The sequence below is a fragment of the Cebus imitator genome, unplaced genomic scaffold (genome assembly GCF_001604975.1).
Source record: "Cebus imitator isolate Cc_AM_T3 unplaced genomic scaffold, Cebus_imitator-1.0 Scaffold83, whole genome shotgun sequence".
Classification (NCBI taxonomy): domain Eukaryota; kingdom Metazoa; phylum Chordata; class Mammalia; order Primates; family Cebidae; genus Cebus; species Cebus imitator.
This window is the reverse complement of record NW_016107398.1, coordinates 4,048,427-4,062,081: the sequence shown is the minus strand read 5'-3', so window position 1 is coordinate 4,062,081 and position 13,655 is coordinate 4,048,427. Positions and strand designations below refer to the sequence as shown.

The 13,655-nt window shown below is 33.1% G+C and overlaps 1 protein-coding gene across 1 annotated transcript in view; it reads left to right on the top strand.

Moving 5' to 3' along the window:
- KCNH5 (potassium voltage-gated channel subfamily H member 5) overlaps positions 1–13,655 on the top strand; it is a 368,902-nt gene that overhangs the window by 209,858 nt on the left and 145,389 nt on the right. Inside the window, exon 8 of the mRNA XM_017533951.2 lies at positions 2,221–2,420. Coding sequence (XP_017389440.1) covers positions 2,221–2,420 — 200 coding nt within the window. The remainder of the gene's footprint in view (positions 1–2,220; positions 2,421–13,655) is intronic.

Sequence of the window (13,655 nt, the reverse complement as noted above, 5' to 3'; positions counted from 1 at the left end):
TCATTGGTAGCTTGATGGGGATAGCATTTAATCTGTAAATTACTTTGGGCAGTATGGCCATTTTCACGATATTGATTCTTCCTAACCATGAACATGGAATGTTTCTCCAACTGTTTGTGTCCTCTCTTATTTCGTTGAGCAGTGGCTTGTAGTTCTCCTTGAAGAGGTCCTTTACATTCCTTGTTAGTTGTATTCCGAGGTATTTTACATTATATGTTTATATCAAAATACCATTGTATCTCATAAATATGTATAATTATTATGTGTTCATAAAGTAATGAAAAATGACCAAAAAAGTGGATATTTTTGTAATATGCCAGACTTAATGGGATGTTGGTAATTCTTTACTTTCAAACTTTTAATACATTAGCAGATTCTTCATATTTTATTTTAAACTTTTTATATGAGCAGAATGTGTTTTGTGTATACATTTAATGTACCTAAAGGATGAAATATGTAGTAATTTGTTAAACTAAAAGGCAGTAATAAGACATTTGGCAAATGTAGCATATTGCAAGTATCTTAGAGAGCCAAACAAGTTAAACACGTCAAAATAATTTGTAGTTCTGTGGCATTTATGGACAATTTATGATAGCTGGGCACTACTGAAAATCGTAACTACAATATTATTTCATTAACTCCTAAAATGCTCATTATTTTAAAAATATAAATTTTTCTTATTTCTCTTTTCTGAAAAGGCGAAATTCCATATTTGTTAGATGATTCTGCTATCGTTAATTTGTTTACCTTATATTTGTTTTTCTTAATAGCAACAATGGTGGAATAGAGATGTTAAGTCTGTGATTACCTTTATTTTTTTTTTAATATGAATATTCAAAATATAAAGATTCAGTTGAGAAATGTCAATACTGTATTCCTCCTACTCAGGGCTAAAAAAATATCATCTGCCTGATATTGTCCTACACTGGCATCAGATAATAGCAGAAAAACGGACTAGATTTTTATAAAATAATAGCTTTCTGTTGTGAAATTATAATTTGTTATACTCAGAGGAAAAGAACTCTTCTTGAAAAAACAAATAATTTTCTAAAAGCAGTATATTAAAGATCTTAAGTCGCTTCACTAGCCTGATTTTATACCACTTGTATCAAATGGGATTTGGCTGATGAAACTGCAAAGTGAAACAGCCTATATTTTGTTTAGAGTCATTTTTCAAATGCCTGGAGTATGTAGGATGAAAATTATCATTGCCTGTGAGTCTACTTATTTGTGAAATGCTTATGGAATGTCTGTGCACTGAACATTAAGGTGAATAAAGCACTGCCCCCTTTTCAAAAAAGCTTCCAGTTAACAAGGTAGTGAAACTAGAGGGGCAGGGCAGGCTGGGAGTAGTGTGCCATTGGAGAGGGGAAGTTCGTTCAGTTTAGGCTGAACTCAACTACTTCTAAAAACTTTTGTAGGATCCTGTCAGCATTACTAGCCTGATCATGTCTGGAGAAAGAAGAGTTGGTGAATTATGGATTGAGGAAGAGGCAGCAGTCAGGCCTGTGAAATACCCTATCCCATCCGTAGTCCCCCATAGATGAATGACAATTGTCAGTGGGGTAACTTTGCATTTAATTAAAATGACGGAATAAAAAAAATCACTGGAATAATGATATGAATATAATAACTGGAATTCCTAGGCACTGCCAAAGTTTTATTTTAGCTGAAAACTCCAAACCTCTTTATCTTCAGAACCTTCTAAACATGAAGCACATTAATTTGTCTTCACTCCCTAAATTTCTGATATTCTGTCAAAAATATTTATAACCAGGAAGGTATTCCAAAAGCTGGAAGAAGCAGGCAATGAGAAAGAACATGTATTTCTAAACTGGATCATCAATCCCTGAAAAATTTAAATTGATTAGGCTTCATTCAGGAGGATAAAGTGGAGGATAACTTTAATTTACTAACAAATAGGATTTCTTAGGCAAAGTTATAACTTTGGATCATCTGATTCTTCAGAAAAATATTGTGATGACTCTTATGTTTTTCATGTTGACTAGAGTAGTGTGTGCTCATAAAGTCATGGTTCTCCTACTGAAGGTAACATTTCCTGAGTAAAATGTGCCAGATGCCAGGCAATCTTCTGAGAGTTCAACATGCATTAATCCCTACAAGGTTATAAGAATGTCTCTGTCAAATTATTCATCGAGTGAGCAAATATTTGTATTTTTTTCACGAGATATTTTATTTATATTATTTCTTCTCTTTCAGCTCTTCTTTATGCAACTATTTTTGGAAATGTTACAACAATTTTCCAGCAAATGTATGCCAACACCAACCGATACCATGAGATGCTGAATAATGTACGGGACTTTCTGAAACTCTATCAGGTCCCAAAAGGCCTTAGTGAGCGAGTCATGGATTATATCGTCTCAACATGGTCCATGTCAAAAGGCATTGACACGGAAAAGGTATGGGTTATTATTATTTTTATCCAGTTTCTATTTTAGTAGGATCTTCAGATGCATTTAGCTTTCCCACTCATATATTGCTTGTATAATTGCTTCATAAATATTCTTCTGTATTTGTAAGTGACATATCAATCAATCATATTTCTTGAGTGCTTAGAAGGTACAAAGCACTGAACTATTAATCATCAATTAGTACCAGTCATCACATTCAATTTAGTAAATTAAGTTTCTGAAAATAACTCATTATTCTATTTCCCTAAAACACTCTCATTACCTCTCATAGTAATTTGTTGTGTTCCTCTAAAACTCAGAGTGCCGCCATTTTTCCTGCTAGAATTTATTCTAGATTTCCCCTTTGCCTTTTTTGCTCATTTAAAAATTAGAAAGAGGCTTCCTTGCTATAAATTAAAAATGTATGTGTCTTCTATGCTGTCTTCCACTTAAATTTCTCCCATCTCATATGTTTTTAAAGAACCTATAGTTCTTTATTTTCAACTTTGCGTACACACATCTATAAAATAGATACCTCCTTCTCCAGTCATCTGATATCTCTATTCTCTTGCTTGCCTTTTCATGGAGCTGCTTTTAATTTTTCTCATCTATCTCATATTTGGGTCAAAGAAGAACTCAAAATCCTCCTTAAAATAAATAAAAGCAAATTTAAAAAATCCTCATTTCCTACACCCAGCTTATTCACATCAAATACAGAAGATGAGAAATAAAGCTGGTACACAGAGCTTTAAAGGAAACCACTCTTAAGCTATTTTACTTTATATGCATCAGTGGAGACTGTTTTTTTTAGGTATTGATTTTTGACGCATGATAATTAGGTGGCATAATACCTTCCTGTTCATTTCTCACAATTTTTTTTTGGTCTTTTAACCTTGTGAGGTTGACTTATGGTTTTTCTTTAAGACCTGCTCAAAAAGCATCTTTCAATGATAAAAAGAAAAAGCAAATGAGCAAAGTAGATGTTTAGTTAGGACAATTTCATGAAGCAAGATGTAAGTGGTTTTAAGCCAGGGCAGGTGTTAGGAATAGACGGTTGAGTGGAGGTGTAGGGAATGGACGAGGAAGAGAATGAGGGAGAGAAGCCTTCAGAGCGAGTGCAGGTGAGATACTTGCGGGCAGCTATGCTGTGGAATTGTAAGAGGGGGTGAGATTTACTCCTCTTTCAACATTTTATAAGATGCAGTATAAATTTTCCAGTTAAACAGCCCCTTAAAGTGATATGCATGGACACAGAAGGAAGAAAGCAAACTGCATTTCTACAGAATTTGATTAATGTATATCTAAGCCAATATGTGGTTAGTAGAAAGAGTATCCAAAGAAGAAACAGAATCTTCCTTGGGGTGAAGGTAAGAGTAACAGAGTTTAAGTCATCAAAAGCAGAGTGTCCTTTGAAGTCCACATTAAATGAAACAGATCAAGAGGCAACCATCAGCCTTGTCAATAACTATCTCAGCAAGAAGCTTTCCTTTCCAGAAAATGCAATAGAGCCATATGGTAACTAATAAAAAAATCAGTGAAATGATGGAATAATGGCCTTTTGTATATTCAAAAAGAGTCTGAGCCAGGGCCTCTGGCACAAATGTAATATGTGGCAGAGTTTTGAGTCCCTGCTCTCTATATTCCTGAATACTGGGTTGTTCATGAATGGACCTGACTAGATTGTCTTCAAGCCTCCCCTTGAGGATGTGCTAAACTGTCTGATTCATGATGGAATTAGGGTCTAATGCACTAGCATGCAGAGTGTCTCAAAGTGCACATGCCATGTAGCAGGGAAAAATTTCTATGTACCTACCGTTTACTGCCTTAAATAATTTTTTTTTTACTTGTTAATTTGCAGTTAAAGAAATGTAATTCTGATTAGTAGAGTAGCCAAGGAAAATGAATTAATAGAACAAATATGAGGAGACAAATATTAAAGGTGAAATAAGAATTTAATTTCATTGAAAAGGTTTTTTTTTTTTTTTTTTGAGGCAGAGTCTCTCTCTGTCTCCCAGGCTGGAGTGCAGTGGCATGATCTCAGCTCATTGCAATCTCCATCTCCTAGGTTCAAGCAATTCTCCTGCCTCAGCCTCCGGAGTAGCTGGGATTACAGGTGCATTCCATCACACCTGGCTAATTTTTTTTGTGTGTGTGTGTGTTTGTATTTTTCGTAGAGACTGAGTTTCACTGTGTTAACCCGGATGGTCTTGATCTCCTGACCTTGTGATACATTGGCCTTGGCCTCCCACAGTGCTGGGATTACAGGCGTAAGCCACTGCGCCCGGCCTGAAAAGATTTTTTAAGGGGAAATTTTAAGATATTAAAATGGATTAGCATTTGGATAAGAAAAAAATGGATGTGACTTTTAATTGAGTAAGGAATCCTTAAAGTTGTTTTTGACTAATAGGAAAAGCACATTTAAATAACTGTGACAAATATAAGTTTCCTTGTTCATGTATGAAACAAACTCTATGTTGAATTGATTTATCCCAGTCTATTAAGAAAATCCCTACCCAGATGCATAAGTTCTAGGGTAACAGCACCAAAGGAAGGAAAAAGAAGAAAAGACATCTCCCAAATTCTGGGCTTGGAAAGGGGCTGTAGCGATTTCTAGTATTGCATCATTGAACAGACTGAATTTAAAAATGATTCTTAGACTACACACCATATGCTATACTAAACAAGAAGAAAACAAAAACTGACATTCAGCTCTCTGGTTTTGTAAGAACCTGACAACTAGAGTAGAAGACTCATATGCCTGTTAGGCATTCAGCTATTTAACAAATAAATAGTGTGTAGGTGTATATATATTATACATATAAATATTTACTTTTAAAATACAATAATATAGACTTGAAGCATAGACAAAAGAGTTAGTAACCAAATCAAAAAAAAAAAAAAAAAAAAAAAAAAAAAAAAAAAAAAAAAAAAAAAAAAAAAAAAAAAAAAAAAGAGAGAGGGAATAGATATCTCAGAACTAGATTTTACTATAGATAAGAACTGAATACAAGTTAAAGAATGAATTGTAGAGACGGAATTGATAATTACTTAATATCATTATAAAATGAACTAAAAATCTAAGAAAATATTTGTAAGAGTCTTCACTCATTACCTAACATAAATATCAGAAGAACTGAGAATTAAATGCAAAAACAAGAAACTGTAAACTATTAGGAGAAAATGTGTGAATATATTTAATTTATCTTTATACATATTAAAGTAATAGAATATATAACAAGGTGGCTGACAAATAGATTTGGCTAAAAAGTGTAGTCTTTCACACTAGAAAACTATGAAAATGAGATAAAGCATTTGCAACAAATTTTGCAAGTGAAAGTTTAATTACCTTAATAGGTAAAGTGATTTATAAATTATTAAGAAGTTTTAACATACCTGGGGAGAAAAATGAACCGAGGACATAGGTAATTTATAGAAGACAGAACACAAATTACTAATAAACATAAAGGCTTATTTTCACTTGGAACAAAGAGTTAAAAACAAACAAACAAAGAAAACCATAGAAACATTTTTAATATGTCAAATGAACAAAGATGATACCCAATCTTAGCAAAGGCTGGTGACTGGCATTATTATATAATTCTGGGAGGTATGTAAATTGGTAGCACATTTCTTGAAAGCAGTTTGAATAAGATGATATTTTAAATTTGGTGGTATTTTAGAGCTCAGTCCTTGTGCCTCTTCCCTTTTTTGTCTGTATTTCCTTTAATAACATCCTGCAATCTCATGACTAAACCATCACCACCCAATGTTCATACTAATCTTGGATTTGATTCACTGAACTATAGATTCTCCTATCCAACTGCCTACTCATGTCCAGTGAAGTTGTCCAAAACCAAACTTCTAATCATCTTCTAAAAACCTGTTTTACAGCCATTCTTTCCCACTGAAATTAATGGAAACGCTACCTTTCTGTTGCTTAACACAAAATCTCCCACATTTAAACCTCTGCTGAATCCTTGTGGCTCCACCTCCAATTCTCACCACCTCCACTGCTATCACCTGGAACAAGTCACCATCATATCTTCCCTGGGTTTTTCTAATACCAACTAACTGCACTTCCACCTTTGTTCCTTGTATAGTCTATTCTCAAAAGAGCAGCCAGTGAGCACATATGGCTTTTGTAACAAAAGTTTCTATGTATGTGTGTGTGTATCTACCTATCTGTGTTTCTATCATGATCAATTGTGTATTTATGCCATAGCCTTTTGATTATGAGTTAAATTGATTAAACCTGTTAAAATACAAGTGTAGAAAAAGAAATGAAAGGTTGATGGCAGTAATAATATAAATTCCATAATTGCAGTCACCATCTTAGAATTATGTATGTACTTTTGGATGTAGCTTTAGTTAACGGTATCTGAATTTTGACATTTATCCAATATTTAATGTTAGAGACTTCATGTTCCTCCATAAGCCAAATACATTTTATTAGTATATGTTTCTTATTTTATATTTTATTGATAATTTTTCAAATATTTTTAATAGAAGTTATCAAATTTAGCTATGAGCATATATTTTAAAAAGAAATATAATCTGTAAAGCCAAATGTCTTTGTTTTAATGCTTCTCTGGTTAGTTTTTAAATAGCTGTATATTTTTCAATTGCTTGTACAAATAAATGTAATGATTTATTGAAGCTAATTAGAGGAAAACATTCGCCCCAATAACTGAGATTTCCTTCTATTATTTCCACATATTTAGTTTTATAGATTTTTGAAATCAACTTTAACCCACAAGCAAGTTAATCACTGTGATATAATTCCATCTTAACTTGCCTTATGTGAATAATTCTTTCTCTGATACAATTGTGGCATTAAAATCTGTATTTGATGTGGAGATTGCAGCATTTCTATCAGGAAAGTTTGCTTTAGGCAATGTTTTTTAATATAGAACAGTGCCTAGTTCAATTTAATTATATGAGAATATGTTATTGACTGCTCATTAGCACAGTTGCTTTAGATTCTTTTTAAATTTAATAGCCATATCCATTCTCTGGGCTTTGCTACTTGCTAATATTCTGTGTTCATAAAAGAAGAAGAAATGGGTGGAATAACTGAGGATTTAAAAGGCAAAGAGGAGATTATGGGAAAATATAGAAAGGATGATTGTTAAAGCTCAAAAAGTTCAACCCTGCAGTTTGAAATGACTTTACTGGAAAATAATTCAGATGAAGTAAATGGCTGGGGACTTTATTTTCAGCTTTTGGGACCATGTGAGAAAATGTAAGACTTGTAAAACAATGTGTAGACCACATATTTCCCATCATAGTGGATTTTTTTTTTTTCAGTTTGTTTCTTAGAATGAAAGGTCTAAAACCTTACCTTTATTATTTTCCAATATCTTACTTTTTCCCCTGACATCTACCTTTAAAGGAAATCAGTAGAAAAAGCTCTTTGGTCTTCATTTTTGTTTCATGTGTTTTATAAAAAACATAAGGTATCAGTAGGAAGATGCTGTTATATGAAATGTCCCCGCAGAACTATACAGAAAATTCAGGTGGGAATATGCCTTTAGACTTTAAACAAATTGGAATTTTGAATGTTTTAAAATTTTTAATTATTTTTTAGCCAAATCTATCAGAGAAGCACTGTGCTTTCAAATACAGTAGACAATATACTTTGTTTCTACAAGTTAAAGTGACTTCCTTTGGACGGTTTAATTTTGTATATATTTTTAAATTTGGGAAATGATGTTTAAATATTTCATTATATTACTAAATATGTAAAACTGGGATTGTATTTTCATACATGTCACCATTTTCTTGGTTTGATATTAAAATACTTCAAGAGGTTCCTGTGATGGTGTATGTTATAGTTGAAGCCAAGAGTGAAGCCACTAGTCTTGTAAGAAGAACTTCACAGACAAATGTCCTGTATTTAAAAGCCATGTAAATATATTCATGTGAATATAATAAAACTCAATTGGTCTGAAGATGCACTAAAAATACTCTAGCTTTTGAATCAAGAAAGGTAATAATCATGTTAGCACAGCCCATTGTAATCAGATCATAGATTGTGTTTGAATATTGTGTTGAACTTTGGCTGGATATTTTAAAAGAAATGTCCTCTTATGGCAGCATACTTATCAGAAGATAAGCATGATGGCATAAAGTTCTTGGAATGTTGTTTTGTGATGGATAGTTAAAAGAAATATGAATATTTAGTTTAGCTGAGAAAAGACTTGGGAGAGATATGACAGGTAACTTGAAGTGTTTGGCATTTTAAAGGTGGAATGATCCATTTCAGGAGGAAATTCACAGTCTGCCAGTAAAAGATTTAGGCACATATGTAGAACATAGCACTTAATGAATTTGCAGGTCCTGACACTAAGATTATATGATTGTGTCTGAATGATTTGGAGTACTCTTGTATATTATATCTTATTTACAATTTGCATGTATGAATTTAAAGGTTTTTGTATAAAAAGAATTATAGAAGAAATTCTATAATAATTCACTAATTATTTTCCAACAACTTTTTATTAGGACAGCTAAATACTGTAGTTTTACACATGAAATTAACTGGCTTTTCCAAGGTGATAGAACACATTCTACCTTAAAAAATTAGGAGGACTCAGAATCTCTAATAGAAGGGCTAAGCTAGGCCAGCATGGGACAACTGGTATAGTTTTTCCTGTGATCTAAGTTACCTGCTTGTTGGGCAAGAGACGCTATTAAGAAGCTATTATAAGAAACTGGCATATCATTATAAGAAACTGTTCTTCAGCTTGTTATTCAAAGCATTATGCAACGAATATATGAAAACTATAATTTTTCCATGTGTACCTAGACATAATAAGATAACTGTTGTCACCTCTACGTGTGTTTCTCAGTTGTTACCTACTGAAATACTACAAAGTAAGCATTCAGAATTAATATTGACATTTTTCTTTTCTGTCTGACCTTCACATACTATCTGAGAAAGTAGAGTTTATCTGAAACCTCAGTTTTCTTTTCCTTTTCATGTATCAGAAGTTAAGTGAAATAACAGCCAGTGGGCTTATTGGAAACATTTACAAGTCAATGAAAACTTTAATATTTTTTGTAATAGTAATTTGGAACACTCAAATGTATATATTAGTTTTCATGGCTTCTGGTATAGTTTAGGAGGATTTTAATGCAAGCATTATATTATTGTCAGCTAATATAATTATTAGTAAACTTTTCCTGTGTCAAATCTTAGGCTGTGTTATTTGATTCAAATCTCTCTTTAGGAATAATATTAAGCGCATTCTTTTCTTGTATCATGTTGAAATTTAGCGTAATGCTGTGGGCTAGTTTATATTTCATTTTCTTATAACTCTGATACTAGCTTCTGAGAAAGGACTAAAGGAATAAGTTGATAGCTGTAGTCCAGAAATGAGAAGATAGGATTATTTACGGAGGTCCATGGATGACTTGCTCAGTACCCTGACTTCATCTAGACCATGAGGATCAGGTTGCATACTTTTGTGTTCACATCTGTAATGGAGATACCACCAGCCACAATACTTAGTTGGCTGAGGGGTGAAAAATGGCCAAAAGGTGCCTGAATATGGTAGACAATAATAAGAGGTAACAGATAATTTAGTCTATTGTGGTTATAATACGTTTTGTCCTTCACAGTTTAGAAACTATGGGAACTATGTTATGCCTGGCACCATTTTAAATCTTAGCTTTTGCTTGGTATTCAGTGGGTACTGTTTTATTTAAGCATAGATGAAAATAGAACATCAACTGTGGAGTAATTTGGATGAATGAAATATTTCTGTATATATATACACATTGAACAGAAATACATTAGACTTTGGGGAAAAATTTAATCATCAATGAGTCCACATTGCTGCAAACAGTGTTATAGTATGAGTAGGTGTTTGTATCCAACCTATTATTCTGTTTTGAGCTGCCTTGATTGATCTGTTTTCAAGCTCCCACAGCAGTAAATCTGCAGTAATGGCTATTGATACACCTATTTTAAAATGAGATTATAATGCTTCTGAGACTTTTTCAGTTTTTAAGTAAAAGTAGAATTATGCAGATTTGAATTTTATAAACTGAACTTTTAAGAAACAGTATGTTTCCATTTCTTTGATTTCTGTTGTTATTATTTGACTGTGTTTGTTATTTTTCCTTTCTCACCCAGCGCTTTGTAGCATTCTCCTCTCCACCCACTCTCCTATCTCTTTTTTGATTTTTTTAATGGCAGTGACTAAAAGATGCCTGTCTTTTGGCTCAGGCTGATTGCTTTTGATTTTGTATTCATTTATATCATTTATATTCTATACTGAAAATCCACGTCTAGTTCCTTTACTAGTAGTGCCAAATAATCATGAGCATCATTGTCTGGCACAGCAGAAGGCAGCAACAGGGTGTAGAAAAAAATAGTGAATAGATTAAAAGAAAAGGAAAAATTGTTATGTAAGAAAGAGATTTGGCTGGGCATGGTGGCTCATGCCTGTAATCCCAGAACTTTGGGGGCTAAGCCAGGTGAATCATAAGGTCAGGAGATCGAGACCATCTTGGCCAACATAGTGAAACCCCCGTCTCTACTGAAAATACAAAAATTAGCTGGATGTGGTGGTGGGCGTCTTTAATCCCAGCTATTTGGGAGGCTGTGGTGGGAGAACCGCTTGAACCTGGAAGGTGGAGATTGTGGTGAGCCTAGATCGCACCACTGTACTCCAGCTTGGTGATAGAATGAAACTCTGTCTCAAAAAAAGAAAGAAAGAAACAGAGAGGTTCATCTTGTTGATTACCAGCTGACTGGGCATGGGTGTGGAGTCAGGGAGGGGCTGCATGGCTGTGCAGCCTGATGGCTTCCTCTCAGCTTTGATTTTTTATGGTTCTTGACTTCTCTCTTAAGACCTTCAAGATGTTCTCTTCTTTTTTCACTTTAGTAACCTTCCATATTTCTCTATACCTTATACTTCCTTGTCCCTCATTTCTACTGGGACATCTCCAAGAGGTAGAAAATATAAATTTAAGAAAATCTATGTAACGGGAGAATTTAAAAATATGGACATAGCCATTTTAAAATTTACATTCATATCAAAGGAAAACATGGTATTAGAGGGTTTTATGATCCTTGCTATAGAGTGATAAATAGAAATAAACACAATCCCTGTTCTTACGTTGTTCAGAGTCTGATGGGGGAGAAAAATCTTCAGTTGTTACTGTGATAAACATATGATTTTATATTGTGATGATGTTTGAAATACAATACAGGAAACATAGAAAGCCATGTAAAATTTTAAAAAAAGGAGAGAGTGAATTTACATTGAAGATGAGAGTCCAGGAAAGAATTGGAAAAAAAAAATAGAATTTGGACATAAAAGATTGTTAGAAGATGAAACTTTTCACCTATTTTATAATAAAACTCAAATTACCTATGTGCTAATAGTCACGTGACTGGTCTGAAGATGGAAAACAAATTGAAAAGAGAAAATTCACAGACCCCGTTAATCTATTAACTACTAATAACTCATTCTTTAAAGAAGTTAATAATATTAAATGGCTTGTGCATTCCATGTAAATAACAAAATGATTTCCACTGAATAGTCATGATGGTTTAAAATATTACTCTAATACCAGTAATAACACATAAATTGATCCAGGGACATATTGGTACCCAAGTATGATTGAAGTGATCACACATGTTTGTTTAGAATAATGCTAAATAAATATGTGGGTCTGCCGCCTTTGAGGGCATTATCTACAGACTTAACTCATATGTATTTTGACAGCACAGATGGCACAGGGGAGTCTGCAGGGCAAGTATCACATTATATTCAGACCAGAGTAGAGCTTTACTCCCACCACGACTTCTCTCAAGGATAAATAAATGTTAGAATCTATTATTTATTATGAATAAATGCTAGTATTTATATACTCATTTTGTTTTCAAAAAATGCTTGTTTAGTAGAAATTCATAACTGTTATATAAAATTACAAAAAGAGCTAGAAAAAGAAAATATGATGTCATTCATAACGCTATGACTTACAGAAGTATTTTGTGCCACATTCATCTATTTGATTTTGTGAACATCTATTTATAAGTCCACAATATAATAATATTTGTATTCTATTTTTAGGGCTGTATTGTGTCATCCACCTATTATTGAATATTTAAGATGTCTAATGATTACATTAAGATAAACACTTAGAATAAGGGTTGCCCAGTCCAAGGGGGACATTTTTTATTTTTTATTATTTTTGTAATTTGTTTCTTCTAAAATATCAAATGAGCTACAACCAACATTGATTTATATATGTCTTTTTTCAGAATAACATTGTCAGTACTAGGTATTAATTTTTTCTTAATCATTGTGAATTTAGAAGGCCAATAATCTTAGTCTATTTAATGTTTATTCTTTCTAACACATATATAATATAATTATTTCCATTTAATGATACAGACACTGGGCCGTAAGAGGTTAAATGGTATGCCTTAGATCACACATAGGGCAACATGGATTTTGTACTAGGTTTGCACTGTAAATGCAATGTTCTTAGTCACTCTTGTTGAATATCAACATCTGGTAGACAAGTGTCTCCTTATCACATATTAATGATTCCTTTTTAAAATGTGTTTATTCTTCTCAATAAACTTTCCTTACCCTTCCCACTCATCATCATCCTGTATACCCCAGATAAATCCTATTAGCTTTTGACTGAAATTGCATTGTTGTAATCTCAGAGCTAAACCATCCAACAGAGGCTATCTGAAAACATGTTGAGGTTGCTGAGATGAGGCATGGTGGGCTCATGAGAAATAATTAGAGATCTTGGACCCACGTTAGAGGTCTAATGCAGTTTTAGAAGTTCCATTCCTAGAAACCAGCATGAAGACCAAAGGATTCCACAGTGTTTGTACAAATCAGAGATAGTGAAGATGGAATATGATGAATAAAATACTGCACCAGCAATAAGGAGTCTTGTGTTCTTGTTAACAGCTCTTCTAGTCTAGTTCCTGTATTTCAGCTAGATGACCAATCAAACCTAGTATCAGAATATATATTCTTCATGACCTTTTCCAAGATTTCTAAGATTGAAAATTAAATGCATGTTTGGAAAGAGTTAGTGAGGAATATTAGTAGTTTTTGGCACCAAGGAAAAAGTCAGAAGACATAATTTAAATCAGTAGTTTAATACTGTAACCCTTGTATCAAACTTCATCTTGATTATAAATGAGAAGTTAATGGGAAGCAGCCCACCTAGGGAAAACCAGTCACTATTAAAAGAGAAACA